The following is a 16,121-nucleotide window of genomic DNA, read 5'->3' as shown; positions in this document are numbered from 1 at the left end:
TCTACATTCAGAGAGCTTTCTGGCAAGCATACATATTTGTTAAACTTTCTTGTCAAACTTTCATCTTTCCCAACACGTGACAATGTAATTTTTCCTTTCCGTCTCACTGTGGTCCTGCAGATTTGGGCAGAGCTCAAATGCAAACGCAAATCCCTGCAAATGCAAATCCCTCAAATGCAAATCCTTGCTCCACCTTGTCTCTTCCAAGGACAGCAGGGGAATATCTGCTCTGTCACCTGGAGCACTCCCCTCTCCTTCGGTGATTTGCTGTTCACAGGATTGTTTCTCACACTTTGTTTTGCCTCACTCCTCACTGCCATGAGCATTTTAGAATTTTTTTTTTCGCAGAGGCATCTTTTACAAATTTTTTTTTTGGAGAGGCACCACCAGCTTCATTGACTGGCTTAACCCTGGCCCGAGGTGGGTCCATAGTCACACCTTTTGGAACTGTCTGTGTCTGGTGTCAGAGCAGTGTGAAGGCAGCCCCATGTCTGTTCTCACGGAGGTCACTGTGTGAACACCACATCCCTGCTCACCACCACATCCCTTTCCTGCTCTGGTGGTATCACCCAAACCTTTGTGCTGCAACCAGCATCGCCTTCCCCACCCTGAAGACACTGTCTGCAAACCACTGGTCATAGACAGGAAACCTTGCATGCATATGGTCACCAGAGCATGAGTTGGAGCTGTTTTCTACTCTGCTGCACACTGACACTGCCCTAGAGTCACACAAAATGGTTGAGGTGGGAAGGGACCTTCAATTGTCTGGTCCAATGTCCCTGCTCAAGCATGGCCACCTAAAGCACCAACTGCTCAGGAGCAGTTCCAGGTGTTTTTGGAACATCTCTGAGCATGGAGACACCACAAGCTCCCTGGCCCAGCTGTACTAGTGCTTGGTTACCCTCAAAGATAAATGTGTTTGCTGATGCTCAGACAGAGCCTCTCGTGTGTCAGTTTGTGCCCATCAGCTCTTGTCCTGTCACTGCACACTACTCTGAAATGAACGTGTAGGCCTGTCGCCCCGTTCTTCTAAGCCTTCTGATGTTTACATTCTTGTAACGAACTCTCTCATGCGCTTTTCTGTAAATAATTACTGGTTTACATTCTTTTCTGGAAAAAGAGATATTTTAATAGACTGATGGTTTGTCCAGTGTCATTGGAGAGGTGGCACTGTCACCCTCCAATCCACTGTCACTTTTGGAAATCTATAAGTGTTGGAGTCAGAAATTAAGCTGCCCTTCTTTTACCTTGGACATTCCAGTGTCCGCGTCGTTTTATTTTGTATCCCATAAAGACATATGCCTCCCACTTATATCCTACCTTCAGATATTTACATCCATGGATAATATCCCACCACAACCTGCTCTTTCCAGGGTAAAAACTCAGCCGTACCAGGCATTCCCTATAGGAGAGATGTTCCAGTCCCTTCACCACCTCCGTGCCCCTTTGTTGAACTCTCTCCAGCACATCTTTGTCTCTCTTTTACTGGGAGCTCAGAACGGCCCATGGTGCTCCAGGTGCCACCTCACTAGTACTGAGTAGAGGGGAAGGATCACCTCACTCAAGCTACTGGGAACACGCATAGCATCCTAGAATAATTTGAGTAGTAAGGGGTCATCTCATTCATCCACTGTGCAATGAGCAGGGACACCTGCTAGACCAAGTTACTTAGAGCCCATCCAGCCTTGAATGTTTACAGGGATGGGGCATCTAAAGCTCTCTGGGGAGCCCATTTAATTGTTTTGACACCCTCATCATTAAAAATTTCTTTCTTATATCTAATCTAATAATTAAGATGCTCATCATCTTCTTTATATATATATACACTAATAACTAATTGGTTTATCTACTGTCTTTTAATTTAAAAGAATAATTTTATTTTATTAGCCTTGTAGCATTGCAACAGGCCCCAGTACTGACATCTGAGTAACAGAACTCATCATGATCTCCAGGTAGAGTTCTTCCTAATTTATTGTTTAAGTATTTCTTTTTCTAATTGTGCCTGAAAATTTCTATCACCTGTTCATCTCCCCACTGAGCCAGCTCTTTTCAGGGTTCATGTCCTGGGAAAACTGGAGCACAGGGGAATCAGAGTAAAATACGTGACATTATTTGTTAATTAAGATTTTTTTTCTTTCAGTCATTAAAAAAGGCCTTGAAGGCCTTTTGCAATGATGATGAATATTGCTTCTGTCTCTGCGTATAATTAGTACAGCAGGTAAAGGTAGTGCTAATTAGAACAGAGAAAGGCTTTACAAACAAAGCCTTTGGCACTGCTGTGGGTTGCAGTAACAGAAGAGGCTGGAATAAGAACTGTCTTCTTGCCAGCACATGAATCCAACTTTGACTCAGGTCTCTCCCTGCTTGATCACAAAGATATTTTCCTCTCTGTGCCTGATTCCCACCAGGGTAGAAACGGGACTAATTGCCTATTAAAATGTTTCCATTTCCATTCTCCCTGTCACACATAATTAGAACAAAAGACAAACAGAAATTAAGGTGTAGGTATTCACTGAAACACACCTGGGAGCTCCCTAATTAACCACACAATGCTTCCAGCACAAGAACAACCACAGAGCTCATTATGGCTGTCAGCTTTTTAATGAGCTCCTGCAGGACTGTGGTACCACCTCCCAGTTCCTCGTGGCTGTGGCACAATCTGGCAAGGTGCCCTGAGGAAATGACAAGGCAGAAGCAGGAACAAACTTACTGGGAGCTTTAATAGAGCCCAGTGCGAGGTGAGAGACCAGAAACAGAGTTGGACAAAGTGCTCCCAGCAGGGCTCATTAGAGCACAAACTCACAGACTTTGATTGCAGACAGCTCAGCAAGGCTCCAACTTCCCTCTCAGAAGTCAGACAGCAGTGCCCAGGCAGTGCCAGGGTGGAGCTTTCTGTCCAGGGCAGGGCAAAGGAAATGCCACGGACGCAAACCTGCTCTTCCAAACCACTGGCAGAGACAGAGCCTGGTTTGCAGGTGTCAGCTGCAGGGCTCAGCCCAGAACTGTCACTGCAGCGGCGTGGCTGCAGCGCAGGCACTGCAGCGGCGTGGCTGCAGCGCAGGCACTGCAGCGGCGTGGCTGCAGCGCAGGCACTGCAGCGGCGTGGCTGCAGCGCAGGCACTGCAGCGGCGTGGCTGCAGCGCAGGCACTGCAGCGGCGTGGCTGCAGCGCAGGCACTGCAGCGGCGTGGCTGCAGCGCAGGCACTGCAGCGGCGTGGCTGCAACAGTGGCGCCGCAACACTGTCACTGTGTTGTGACAGTGCACAATGCACAGTGACTGCATCACTGTCACTGCATCACTGTCACACACACTGTGCCTGCAACACACACAGTGACAGTGTCACACACTGCCGACCCCTTGGGGACCCAGCAGCCCCCCCAGTGGCCAGCTCCCTCCCTCCACCCCGCTCTGGTCTCAGTTTGCAGAGCTCCATGGGCACTCTCAAAGCAGCCCGAGTCGGCACAGGTGGCAGCTTGTCCCTGGGCGGCATCTTCAGATTCACGGAAATCCAGCTGCCAGCCGGCCCCTAAGGGCCGAGGGCCTACCTGCTACTGACAAAGGCTTCTGCCTGGGAAAACAAAACCCACCAGCCCACGTTCCTGGTCTCAGTTTGCAGAGCTCCATGGGCACTCTCAAAGCAGCCCGAGTTGGCACAAGTGGCAGCTTGTCCCTGGGCAGCGCCTTAATATTTGTTGTCATATATGCATATATTTAACAGTAATTTTATGCTATCATCTCTTTCTTACAAAAATTTCATACATATTCATTGTTTTCTGGTCAGCAACTTCTATGAGCACATCCTTCCTCTCTCACCAGGTAACCGACTGACTCCAGTTCCCTTCCTGCTTCAGGGCGTGTCCTCTTGACAAGCCAACCCACTCTTTTATAGCTCCTATTGTTCTTACTAGTTACAGCTGTGGCTTGTCGAAGTTAGGCCTTGCCCTCATTTTGATAATTAGCCCAGCTGCAACTCCTTAGGGCTAAGATTACTTTATATACCATCTCCATTCTATCCCCCCACAGATATTCGCAGAAAGCCAGCTGCCAGCCGGCCCCTAAGGGCCGAGGGCCTACCTAGTACTCAAAAAGGCTTCTGCCTGGGAAAACTAAACTCACTACCCCACGCCATCAAGGTGAGCTGAGGAGGGAAGAAGGGAAGGTGAATATGTGAGTGTGTGGGAATAGATCCGTGTTTGGATGTGCTTTGTGTGTGCACATCTCTGGACAGGAGTGTTCACGTAGATGTGCATGCACAGACTTGTGTGCAGGAGCAGGAATAGGAGTGAGCGTGCATGTTTGCACATCAGTAGGGACATGGCAGAAGGAGAAGTGTCTGTGCCTGGGTCTCCTTTGCAAAGGTGTGTGCACACACCTCTTCATAAATGCAGAGCTATGAGTTATCATTTGGGTGTGTGCAAGCTCCAGAGTGTGTTTGTAGTACCATCAACTTGTGTATGTGCAGTAGGAGTTCTTAAATAACTTCTTCTTCAACTCAGGGTGCTGCTTTATTCTCAGCAAGGCATCAGGGAGGCTGAGGGATGTGATGGAACCTTGGAGAAGCAATACCAGTTAAACTGAGGGCAAGCTGGCCCGGAGTATGTCACCCTTTTCCCTGTCATTTGTCAGCAGGTCCCCTTCCTCGCCGGATCCACGAGCCAGCATCTCCTTGGCTGCCGATAGGTTCAGAAATCCCTTCCCTGAGTGCCTCAACCGCTGCCGAAATGTTCCTCCCCAGCAGAATTGTTTTGTACGCCTCGCAGGGCAGCATCCTTGTGCTCGGAGGTGTCTCTGGCAGGAGGCCAGGCCGTGTGCGGGGCCCGTGGTTCGGGGTGGCGCGGGTTCCAGGCGCGGCTCGGTCCGTGCCCCGCCGAGCGGCGTCAGCCGGGAGCGGAGCGGCCCCTGCTGGCCCCGCCCGGCCCCGCCCGCGGCGGTTCGTGCCCGGCCGCAGCCCCGGCTCCTCTGCCCGTGGTCCCCAGCGCGCAGTAATACACGGCCGCGTCCCCGCGCCGGGGCGCAGCCAGCCACAGCGCGCTGGAACGCCGATCTGCCGACACCGTCAGACGCCCTTCAGGGGCTCGCACCTCCTTGGACGCTTTAGCAGTCATGGCTAGGAGTTCGGGGCTTTGGCCCGGCAGCTGACGGTAGAAGTAGATGAAATCGCCAGTCCGGATATTGGCGTGTGAGCACTTGATGCTGATGCTGGTGCCCTCGGTGGTCTCCAGGAACGGCTCCTGCTGCACTTGAGCTCTGACCGCAGCCACTGCCAGGGAGAGAAAAAGAACAAACTTCAACTCCTACTTTCTACCCAGCTCTGCCTGCCGAACTCCAGAACAAAGCCCGCAGAAGCAGCCAGGAACACAGAGAGATGAGGAGGAAAACCGTTCCTAGAGGACGTTCAGTTATGTAGGAATGGAAGTGTCCATTAATCGCTTGTGGAGAGATGAATGTGTGGATGACAGAACGATTAGGAGAGTCACTGTGGAACGGGAGGATGTGGGGAAAAGCACAGAAAGATAAGAAGAAAATTAGCAAGGGATAAGGACTGATTTCGTGAGTTATAAAGAAAGAACGTTTCTGCAGGTTTTCGCATAGAATAGAAGTTCGGGATGGAGAAGAGGGGGGGGGAGGAACGGGAGAACAGTTCGCGGGAAGAGTTCTGAGAAGCCAGGCAGGACGGCAGCCTCCGGGGAGATGCGGGATCACCCCATCCCCAGACCACGGCCCCTTCGGCACCCCCGCGCACCGAGCAGCAGCGCGGCCAGCGCCGGCAGCCCCGCGGCCCGAGCCCGCCGCATGGCGCCGCTCCGCCGGCCGAGCCTCGCTGTGCCCGAGCCCCGCTTCTGTGCTCTGACTGCGCCGCTTCCTTTTCCCTCCTCTCCTCCCTCTCCATCGCCCCCAGCTCCGCCCCGGTCGAAGCCCTGCGCTGGCGCCGCTCCGGCTCTCGCCCGGGCTCGGAGCACTCGGGCTCTGCACGGACACAGCTTGGTGTCCTGGCAAATGGACTCTCCCCCTCAGGACTTCCCAGCGAGAATCAGCCGGCACAGCACCAGCTGCAGCTTGAGGCAGCAAAAGGGCCCTGAACCACCAGATGGAGCAGCTTCCCCGCGTTGCTTCTGTGCTCAGGCGCTGGAAACAGCAGCCGGTGGTTTTCTGCAGGTGGCAGTGTGGATTCTGAAAGCCCCATGTTCCAGCAGCTGGTCATAGCCTAGTCTCCTATTTCAGAGAACTTCTAGATTCTAGTCTGTATTCCCTGTTTCATTTGCACATGTGGCTCCAGGATTTTCTGGGAACAACTTGGGCAACAGAGGCCAGTTTACTGCCTGTTCTTGGTTGTTCGATGTCACCTCCAAACTTGTGGAGAGTGTCCTCCTTCCCACTATTCAAGACATTCATGGTAACATATAACTCTAGTGGTCCTAACGCTGATCCCTGAGAGACCCCAGGGTTGTCTGCCAGCTGGGGTTTGAAGCAATGGCAGAACTCTTTGGGCCTGCTAGGCCATACAATTTTCTGGTCACCTTATCACTCTCTTACTGCTCCCTTTTGTCACCAATATGGTCACAGAGGAAGGGTGGCAGAGGAGGCCACTGCAGCTGTGTCTCCCCCAGTGTTGAATAAAGGGGAGCAGTCACCTCTCTTGAGCTCCTGGCAACACCTGGTCCAGTGGAGCTGGGGATACTGTTGAACTTCTTTGACACAAGGGAATTTGCACTTTCCCTTGCTCAATTGCATTAGTTTCCCATCAGCCCATTTCTCCTGCTTGCTGAGGTCCCTCTGGATGCTGGCCTGACTCTCTGATGCATAAGCCTCTCTTCCCAGTTTGGTGTTGTCTGCAAACCTGCTGAGGGTCCACTCTGTCCCATCACCCACATCATCAGTGAAGTTGATAAACAGGACCCATCAAGTCCTGACCATTTGGATGCAGTCACTGGTCTCCAACTTTATTTTGTGCTGCTGATCACTGATCCCTGTGCCTGGCCAGTCAGTTTTCATTCTACCTCACTGTCTGCTCATCCAACATCAACAGCTTCTCTGTGAGGCTCCTACAGGAATCCACACAAAAGGTCAAAGGCCTTGCTCACCCCCAGGTAGAGAAGATCCACCATTCTTTCTTCCTCTCCTGAACCTGTCACATCACCACAGCACTTTATCAAGAAGATCAGGTGTAACTTCCCCTTGGTGAAGTCCCACTGACCCGCTCATCACTGACATTCCTGACTTTCTCATTGACTTCACTGACATTCCTTGATTAGGACAGCTTTCCAGGACTAGCTGCTCCATCACCTCCTAAGGGGCCAAGGTGAGGCTGAGAAGGCTGTAGCTCCCTGGGTTCTCCTTTCCCCCGTTTTGAAGACAGAAGTGGAATTTGCTTTGCTCCAGTATCCAGTCACCATGCTCAGCTGAAGGCAACCAAGAGTGACCTGGCAATGACAGGAGCCAGTTCCCTTACCACTTGTGTGTACATTCCAACATGGCCTAAATATGTGCAGTTTGCTAAGGATTCACTGACCTGATCTCCATCCATCAAGGGTGTGTGTTCCCTGATCCTGACTTTACTCCCAGTCTACATTTGGTATTCCTTAAGGCCAGTCTTGCTAATAAGGACTGAGGCAAAGAAGGCCTTCAGCACCTCAGCTTTTTCTCTATCCTGTGTCACCAGGGCCCTTGTCTCATTCAGCAGCAGTCTTACACTTTCCTTACTCTTCTTTTTGTTGCCTTTGTCCTTATGGAAGCCCCTTTATTATGTCATTGCTTTTCCTTCTTACAGCTGAATAAAACCTTTCACCTTTTCTCCCCCTTTCTGTATCCCTGGTGCATGACAGGAGAAGGCAAAGCCAGCCACCTGAATTGTCCTGGGCTCTGTGTTTGGTGGGATACAGTCAAATCCAGGAACAAGGCCACTTCTTCAAGACAAAGGCCCTAAGATCCCAATGGAGTGACCCAGACTGACATAATTTACTTTTAATGGACTCCTGCAGCATGTGGCGTGAGTCCTGTGCTGACGCTGATGTGTTTTGATGCAGAAATACTTGGGCCTCTCATCTTGTCATGCAAAAGATGCCTTCATTGAGGAATGTGCCAGAAATAAAGCAGGAAGTGAAAACACAGCCATTTAAGAAGCCAAACCACAGCTGACAGCATTAAATGAGATGTTTTGCATTCAAGATGAATTTGTCAGAAAAGGATCACCTCCAGAAGGAATACCTCTGGCAGCCTGAGTCAGAAAAGGTCCATGGTGAAAGCCAGCCCAGCTCTTTCTCTCTCATCTCCTTCTCTTGCCTCCTTCTCCTTGGGAATCAGGTGAATCTGAAACCCTTTCTCCTTCTCTGCTTTCTCTAAAAGGAGATCTCATCTCAATGGACCACTCAGCTGATTCCAGCAGTCTTCTATGATGGCTCTGTTCCATCATTCCCTCTCCTCAGCTGGACAGAGAAGAGAAAATACAAGAGGCTTCTGGGTCTAGATAAGGACAGGAAAGATCACTCATCAGTTACCCTCATGGGAAAACCCAACTCAGATTGGGGAAATTAATTTGATTTATCGCAATCCAGTCAGCTTAGGGTAATGAGAAGTAAACTGAAAATCTAAAACCACCTTCCCCACTGCTCCCTTCTTCTTCAGCTCAACTTCACTGCTAATTTTCTCCTCTCCAGATGATAGGGATTTGGAGTTGTGGTCAGTTCAACATGTCTCTGCGGTTCTTTTGTCCTTACAAGAAGGAATGTTCACACACTTCCCCTGTGCCAGCATGGGGTCCCTCCCATGGGAGACAGTACCCCCAAAACTTCTCCAATGTGAGTTTTTCACATGGGCTACAGTTCTTCACAAGTCCTGCCTGCAAACCTGTGCTAGCATGGGCCTGTCACTCACACGGCCACAGGTCCTGACAGGAGCCTGATCCAGCATGAGCTTTTATGGGGTCACCTGGAGCACCTACCTCCCCTCTTCAGTGAGAGGGGTGTGTGCAGGGCTGTTCTCTCACATCTTCCCTCCCCTCTCTTCTGGCTGCTGTTCCACAGTAGGTGTTTTCTCCCTTCCTAAACATGTTATCCCAGAGCTGCTCCCACCATCGCTGATGAGCTCAGCCTTGGCCAGTGGTGGATGAGTCTTAAATCCATCTGGTGTTGGCTCCCCCACAACCAAAACCTTGCCATGCAGCCCAAATCCAGAGGGTGCAAGGCAAACAGAGCCAGGCACTTCTCTGAGGTGCCCAGTGATGGGACCACAGGAAACAAGCACAGGCTGGAACACTGGAAGCTCTGTGTGAAACATAGGAAAGCCCTTCTTATTTTTGAGGGTGACCAAGCACTGGCTCACATTGCCCAGATGACGTGAGGATTCTCCCTCCTTGGGAGGACAAAAGGAGGGCTTTAGGAGCAAGAAAATGAAACCCAAGAGTGTAGGCCAAATGCCCAAGATTCTGAACACAAATGAACACTGGAGCAAGTTGGGAGGCATGGAGGAAAGAGACATGGCATATCATTTTGCTATGGTATCATGGCACATCTTCAGGTGACCAGTCAAGGGTTGAAGCCCTGGGAGCAGCTGTGCCCCTTCCAATCAACAAGGCCACAGGCAACACCACCAGTGAGCTCCAGGCCAACTTCATTTCCCTGCACTGCACCCATCCAGTACTTGAGCAGAGGATTCTGCAGACACTGACACATTCCTGCCCTGGAAATCCTGAGGCATCTCAATCTCAGCACTCAGAAGAAGCCTCCATGAAGAAATGTCTATGACATAAGCCAGGAAATGAAAAGGTGGCAACACGGAAAACAAGCACCCAGCCCATGTCATTAGCTGGGTTGCTTTCCATACATCATGAGCACCTTAGGAAATTACAACTTTCATAGAAGCCACCTCGGGCCTGGGGCAACTCAGAGTGACTATAAAAGCCAGCCCAACTTCATACCCTCTCATCCACTTCTCCTGCCTCCTTCTCCTTGGGACCCAGGTGAGTCCAAAGCCTTTCCCCCGTCCTTTTCTCGAGAAGCAGATACGTGTTCCTATAGCCTGTGAGAGGTCTTAGTGCTGCTGCTGCTGAGGGGTCAGAGAAGAACTAAAGTCTGACACTTAATGTCAAGGATTTGGCTGAGGGATCTTTTTATTGAGAAATATTGTGACACTTTGCAGTATTATGTCAGGATGAGACTGAGAACCCCTTTCTCTCACTGCCCAGTTTCTCCCTTCTGGCTTAAGCAGGTGCCATTGCAATTCTTGCAGTGGGATGATGGACTCATGGCTGATGGCTCCTCTCATGTGCTTGTGCTCTGCTTCCTTCCCTTCCCTCTCTCTCAGGTGCATCTGCAGCCCCGAGCCATGTCCTGCTACACGCCGTGCCGGCCCTGCCAGCCCTGTGGCCCCACCCCGCTGGCCAACAGCTGCAATGAGCCCTGTGTCAGGCAGTGCCAGGACTCCACCGTCTTCATCCAGCCCTCACCCGTGGTGGTGACCCTGCCCGGGCCCATCCTCAGCTCCTTCCCACAGAATACCGTGGTGGGATCCTCCACCTCTGCTGCTGTTGGCAACATCCTCAGCTGTGATGGAGTGCCCATCAACTCTGGGGGCTTTGATCTCTCCTGCATCACCAGCCGCTACGGTGGCAGCAGCCGTCGTCCGTGCTAAAGCCACTGGTGCAGCCCTCACAAGGATCCCCAGGAACCCAGAAGCTGATGCTGGACTGAGGACAGAGCTCCTGGCCATCAAATTCAGAGGTGCTGAGCAACCAGTGCTGCCCTTCTGAAGGAGGGCTGGTGGGGCTCTCTGAAACCATGGCCAGTGTTTGCTTTCCCTGCCTTACTCTCTCTTCCACCTCTCTCTTGTCTTCCATACTTCTGGACTCTAAGACTTTCAGAGCCTCTCTGGGGGATCTGCTAACCCCTGCCTGCTGTAGGGCAGGCAGATGGACGTCCCCTTGGCTCTCCAGTGGCTCTCCAGTGTCTGTGCCAAAATGGGCCCAGACTTGCTGCAGTTGCATGTGGTCTCTCACCACCACTAGCAGCAGCCTCCTCTATAAGGGAATTAATTTCCCACTTCAATAAGAATAAAGCTTTTTGCATCTCATCCTCAGCCTCCATGTAATCCTTTTTTGGTGTCCTTGTCTCAAGTTGCTGAGACAAAAAGGTGTTGCCATGGGTGGTGGGGGAAAAGGTGGGGACACAAGCAGATCATTGATTATTCCCAGAGGAAGGGGAGGGTGGGAAACACTGAAGTGGGGCCCATTCAGGCACTGTCCCTTGGAGCTGAGGAAGACATCCCTGACTTCTCCACTGACAGCAGGGATCAGGCTCAGCCTTCCAACATTTCTGCTCAGATATGACTCCTTTGTCTCAGAGTCCAAGACTCATGTCTGGCAGATGGGGAGTACAACCCATCTCCAGGAGCAGGTCTAACAGACTCACAGACTCTTCCCACAGTCAGAGATGGGACATCAGGTCACCCAGGGGACTTACCCCATCCCAAAGCAGGTGTGCCAGGAAATGGCAAGAATCATCTTTCTGGAGACACAAATCCTGCAGCTAACCAGTGGTAGCCTCTGAACTCCCCAACTAGGACATGCTCACAGCAGGGCCTGCATTCCTGGTCATGTGTGCATGGCTTGCTTCATTAAGCGACCACAAGTGAACCCACAGGCTCCAGCACCTCCATCCCATGGCTAAACCCCACATCCATTTCCATGGATAGGACAGATAAATAGCAGGGAGATGGCTTCATGGTCAGCAGATAGGCTCAAGCTGAGAACTTTACTCCCATTAGCTGCATCTCCACCTCAAACCAAGTACAGGTCAGTTTTCTCTCAACCACAATGAAGCCTGGGACACAGGACTTGCAGAAAATGTCTCTGCCAAGTCCAACACATGTGTGGTGATCCTGGACAGCGCAGACAGACTCTTTCTGGAGGTGAATCTAACTCAAGATGTCTAGAGGACAAGAAGTGTGTGTATTTTTGTGTGTGTGTGGTCTAAGCCAACTGACTAGTTTATCTTAAGTGTCAACAGTAGAAAAATAGGTGTCTGTAAGGCCTGTATTGCCTGATCTGTAAGAGATCATTTTTTGTAAGGCTTGAGAGTGCCTGTTCCTCTCAGCTGATGATGAATGGAGCAAAGATGAGTACCTCAATAGAAGACACCTTTTCTGGAGTCAGGGGAAATAAATTTTCCTCTACTAATGTCTTGTCTGATTTTGAACTTAGAACTTTACTTAGTTCTTCAGTTCAAGCTGAAGACTGAGGCTTGCATTAAATGCTTAACTGCATTTACAGGCTCTGAAATGAGGTAGGTGAGTCCTTTACCTTACTGTCTCTGTATTCATGTGCCCATAGTTGCCTTTAGTTACTTCTCACCCTGCAGGTTTCACGACCCCCTTAGTACCCAGCACCAAATGCTTGACATCAGCCTCTTGGAACATGACTATTTCAGACATCTCCATGTCAGCTGAGTTCCTGACAAAGTTCTCATACCACAGGTGCAGGTAGGAGGCAAACACCCAGCCTAGCAGCCACTTAGGGAACTGCGTTGCTGTTCTTTAATTGGCCTGTGTGAAGAGAGAGTACTGTTCATCCCTGAGAGGCCCGTAAGGCCTCCCAGAGGTCAAATATCCCTGAAGCACACCAGAGGGAAAACAGAAAACAGTCTCCAAGGTGTGGCCAGCTGGAGCTTCATTGTGTTAATGAGGTGGGTGTGGGGATGTTCTTATGTTAATGATGCTGGCGACTCTCTGGTGCATGATCTCACCATATGAAGCTAAGCTGAAGAGAGGTTACACTTTGTGTGTGTGTGCACACAAAGCTCCCTTTAGTGGAATTACAGTGGTGGCAGTGAGAGGGAGAAGATCAGGAGTGGAAGCTGTCAGATCCTACTGGATGGAGAGGAAACCAGGTCAGGCAGTTGCCATCAGCTTGAAGTGAGTCAGCAAGGGGAGAGCTGCTCATCCACGCACCTTCACCTGAATCCAGAGTTCCCCCCAATAAATCTACCTCTTTCCAATGCTTTCCATTAGCCAAGGAAACCATGGCTACCTTGGGAGGACGGTGCATGAAAAAATGTCATTTGGATCATTTCCACTGGCAAATCTGGTGAGTGAAGCCTGCCCAAGATAAGTAGCACAGATTTCCAATGCCTTGCATGTTTAAGAAAAGTTGGTTTAAGGGAGATTTCTTTACTCTTTAAGTACATGAGATTTCTGGTATATGTTGCTGTGGAGGAAGATAGGAGAGAAAAGGATTATTCAGATGGTGATTTAGTCCATCTGTCTTCCACATCTATCTGAAAATATGTTTTCTCTAGAGAACTGATCAGTAATTTTCCCTTGGCTGCAGGAAGAGTTCAGCAAAGCTACCTTTAATGGGATTCAACTCAGAGGATTTTGCCTTCAGTTGCTGAGGCTGAATATCTCTGCCCAAGCTGAGATGTCTAATATCCAGGTGCTTACTAGACTCCTGCCTTAGACCTCAGAGACAACCTGGCACTTCTAGAGAGCTTTTAGCCATGCTTTTAAGACAAAATGAGCCATGTTTCCCTCATGCTTTTTCTCTGTGAAGAAAGAAGGGGGATAGGCTGAGGAGCTGAGATAGGAGTATTTTATTTCACCTTAGATATTTCAGCTTAGTCAGCAGAAATCCTTCCTCAGACTCTGAAATGGCAAAATTGCAAAGAGGTGGATCACACCCCTAGTAGCTATGCTGAGAAGCAGACATCAGTGAGGGAAATGGAGGTATTTGCAAAAGCTTCTTGTTCTGAGGCTTAGAAGAAAGCAAGTATAGGAGACCTTGAGTGGTGACTGGCATACCAACCTGCTGCCCTTGTGGCTGCAGCTCAGTCTCAATCCCTTGTAATAAACTGACATAGAAGAGGTGGGAAAATCTCTTGCAGTGTCACATTATCGTGATAATATTTGTATTCTTTAGTTGCATTTGATGATACCACACCTCAGTATTGCCTGCCTTGGAGACTACAGGTTATGGCATTGCCTTGCTGCTTGTAACAGCTTTTTCCATGGCTGGAGTGCCTCAGCCTGGTGTCCACATTTTCCTAATTTTCCCTCCTGTGAGATTTTCATCTCACAGAAGTAACTACATTCCCCATGCTGTAAAGGAGATGCATGATCAGATAAATACTTCTCCAAGTGCTCATTTGTTGGGGTACGCCTGATTTTCAGGGTTAGATCTAGTTGTCCAAACATATTCCACCAGGGCAGGATTTCTATATTTTAACATAGGAAAAGTGCCATTTTCCCATTCTATACACCAACTGCATTTTCAGGGATGGTGATTTTTTTTTTCCCCACTACTTGTAGCCTCTGAAGGACCAGCACAAGCATGCAAACTTTCACAGAAACTTTTCTTTCTTTGCAGACGGACCTCAACACTTGGAAGGACATGGCAAATGGGACAAGTGTAAAAGAATTCATCCTTCTGGGCTTCCCAGGGTCATGGCAATTCCGAGTCTCCTTTGTAGTGGTGTTTGCATTGATGTACACCCTGACAGTGATAGGTAATGCATCCATCATAGTCCTTGTGTGGAGAAGCAGCAACCTACACACCCCAATGTACTTTTTCCTCTGTAATCTCTCCTTTCTCGAGATCTGGTACACTACGGGTGTTGTTCCCAAAGCCATAGGAGTCATGCTGGGGACTAGCCAGACCATCTCCTTCAGTGTCTGCATCTTCCAGTTGTTCTTTCTTCTCTCTCTAGGCTCCACTGAGTGTTTTCTCCTGTCTGTCATGGCCTATGACCGCTACTTAGCCATATGCTGCCCCCTGAGGTACAGCTCCCTCATGAACAGTGTCCTCTCTGTTCGGCTGGCACTCAGCTCCTGGCTGGGAGGCTTTTTGGCCATTTCCCTGCTAGCCTTTCTGACATCCAGGCTGACTTTCTGTGGGCCAGATGTCATCAATCATTTTCTATGTGATATAGACTCCTGCCTTGCCCTCTCCTGCAGTGATACATGGCCTGTGGAACTGGCAACCTTCCTTGTCTCCATAGTTGTTGTGGTGGCCTCATGTGTGGTCACCTTGGTCTCCTACATGTACATCATCTCTTCCATCCTGCGGATCCAGTCCGGCCATGGCCGGAAAAAGGCCTTTTCCACCTGCTCTGCCCATCTCAGTGTTGTCACCATCTGGTATGGCTCCACCATGTTCCTGTATGTCAAGCCATCAGCCCAGAACTCCCTGGATCTGAACAAAATCGTGAATACCTTCAACACAGTGGTAACTCCTTTGTTGAACCCCTTCATTTACACACTCAGAAACCAAGAGGTGAAGCTCGCTCTGGGAAGGGCTTTCCAGAAAAAGTGAAGTGATTTTTCACAGGGCATCAGTTGAACAAACAGATTCATCCCTGCCCTCCCATGACTTCTTCCCTGCAGAAGATCCCCTCTGAAGTGTAGGTCAGTGTGGACATCCCAGGCAGTGAGAAGCCACCAACTCCCCAGTGAGCTCATATCACCTTACAGCCATCTCTGGCTGGGCTGAGCCTCAGTTCTGCTCTCCCACCACACTCCGTTCATTCCCAGTTAATTCAGAATGCCTCCCAATCCTTTAAAGTGCCGTGCTTGAAAAGGGTCACAAACCCCATCCATAAATGGCTCTGCAGCAGAGCTGGAGGAGTAGTACTCCTACAGGTTTCTATCCCAGTTTGCCAAGTACTTAATTTTGTCAGGGTTTGTCTGAATCTCCTAAAGAAATCCCAGCAACTTTAGGAAACACTGCTTTAGGAAGTAGACATGTGTTTCTCCATTTAGACTGATGTTTTGTGATGTATCTATGCCACATTCATGTAGCTATTTCATAATCATACTCTGATTCAAGATAAAATTTGGCAATGTCTGATATCTCTACTTATAGCCATTATTCCTAGCATAAGACTGCAAACAAAATTTGCATAATTCCTCTTCTTTCTTCTCCTTGGTATCTGAATCTACTCCCTTATTTTTAATTAAATATATGCAAAATTGTGTGCTTCATACTAGATGTGTCAGGGCATTTCCACATCTAAAACCCCACATAATTTTTAGCAGTACATTGTTCCACCCATTTTGGGCTTTGTTGTGGAAAAACTTTAATGTGATTGGCAAAGCACACAAAGTGCAGAGCTGTGGAAGGCTGGCTGGGAAGCAA

At 49.6% G+C, this 16,121-nt stretch overlaps 2 protein-coding genes and 1 gene segment (V, D, J or C); 2 read left to right on the top strand and 1 right to left on the bottom strand.

Annotated features, from left to right (window-relative positions):
* Nucleotides 1-4,833: 4,833 nt before the first annotated feature.
* LOC119712116 lies at nucleotides 4,834-5,811 on the bottom strand. The segment is given in 2 exon segments: nucleotides 4,834-5,261; nucleotides 5,745-5,811. Coding segments are annotated over 2 exon segments (435 nt in total).
* Nucleotides 5,812-9,458: 3,647 nt separating this feature from the next.
* On the top strand, nucleotides 9,459-10,792 carry LOC119712019 (feather keratin Cos1-2-like). The gene is made up of 3 exons (XM_038162816.1): nucleotides 9,459-9,494; nucleotides 9,837-9,956; nucleotides 10,301-10,792. The coding sequence occupies exons 1-3, from the start codon at nucleotides 9,459-9,461 to the stop codon at nucleotides 10,625-10,627; spliced, it is 483 nt and encodes a 160-aa protein (XP_038018744.1). The 3' UTR covers nucleotides 10,628-10,792.
* A 2,071-nt stretch (nucleotides 10,793-12,863) lies between these two features.
* Nucleotides 12,864-15,299, top strand: LOC119712122 (olfactory receptor 6F1-like). The gene is made up of 3 exons (XM_038163032.1): nucleotides 12,864-12,904; nucleotides 13,001-13,076; nucleotides 14,355-15,299. The coding sequence occupies exons 1-3, from the start codon at nucleotides 12,864-12,866 to the stop codon at nucleotides 15,297-15,299; spliced, it is 1,062 nt and encodes a 353-aa protein (XP_038018960.1).
* The last annotated feature ends 822 nt before the right edge of the window (nucleotides 15,300-16,121 follow it).

Source organism: Motacilla alba, chromosome 27, assembly GCF_015832195.1.
Source record: "Motacilla alba alba isolate MOTALB_02 chromosome 27, Motacilla_alba_V1.0_pri, whole genome shotgun sequence".
Lineage (NCBI taxonomy): Eukaryota > Metazoa > Chordata > Aves > Passeriformes > Motacillidae > Motacilla > Motacilla alba.
Note: the sequence above shows the minus strand (reverse complement) of the source record. Positions and strands in the feature narration are given on the sequence as shown.

What these genes read in the sequence shown, in the direction of transcription:
- LOC119712019 (XM_038162816.1), top strand. Translation starts at nt 9,459, where the DNA reads ATGGAGGAAAGAGACATGGCATATCATTTTGCTATG. An exon ending in TGGCATATCATTTTGCTATG is followed by an intron (nt 9,495 to 9,836) that starts GTATCATGGCAC and finishes TGAGCACCTTAG; the next exon opens with GAAATTACAACTTTCATAGA. An exon ending in TCCTTCTCCTTGGGACCCAG is followed by an intron (nt 9,957 to 10,300) that starts GTGAGTCCAAAG and finishes CCTCTCTCTCAG; the next exon opens with GTGCATCTGCAGCCCCGAGC.
- LOC119712122 (XM_038163032.1), top strand. Translation starts at nt 12,864, where the DNA reads ATGGAGAGGAAACCAGGTCAGGCAGTTGCCATCAGCTTGAA. An exon ending in GCAGTTGCCATCAGCTTGAA is followed by an intron (nt 12,905 to 13,000) that starts GTGAGTCAGCAA and finishes GCTTTCCATTAG; the next exon opens with CCAAGGAAACCATGGCTACC. An exon ending in CATTTCCACTGGCAAATCTG is followed by an intron (nt 13,077 to 14,354) that starts GTGAGTGAAGCC and finishes CTTTCTTTGCAG; the next exon opens with ACGGACCTCAACACTTGGAA.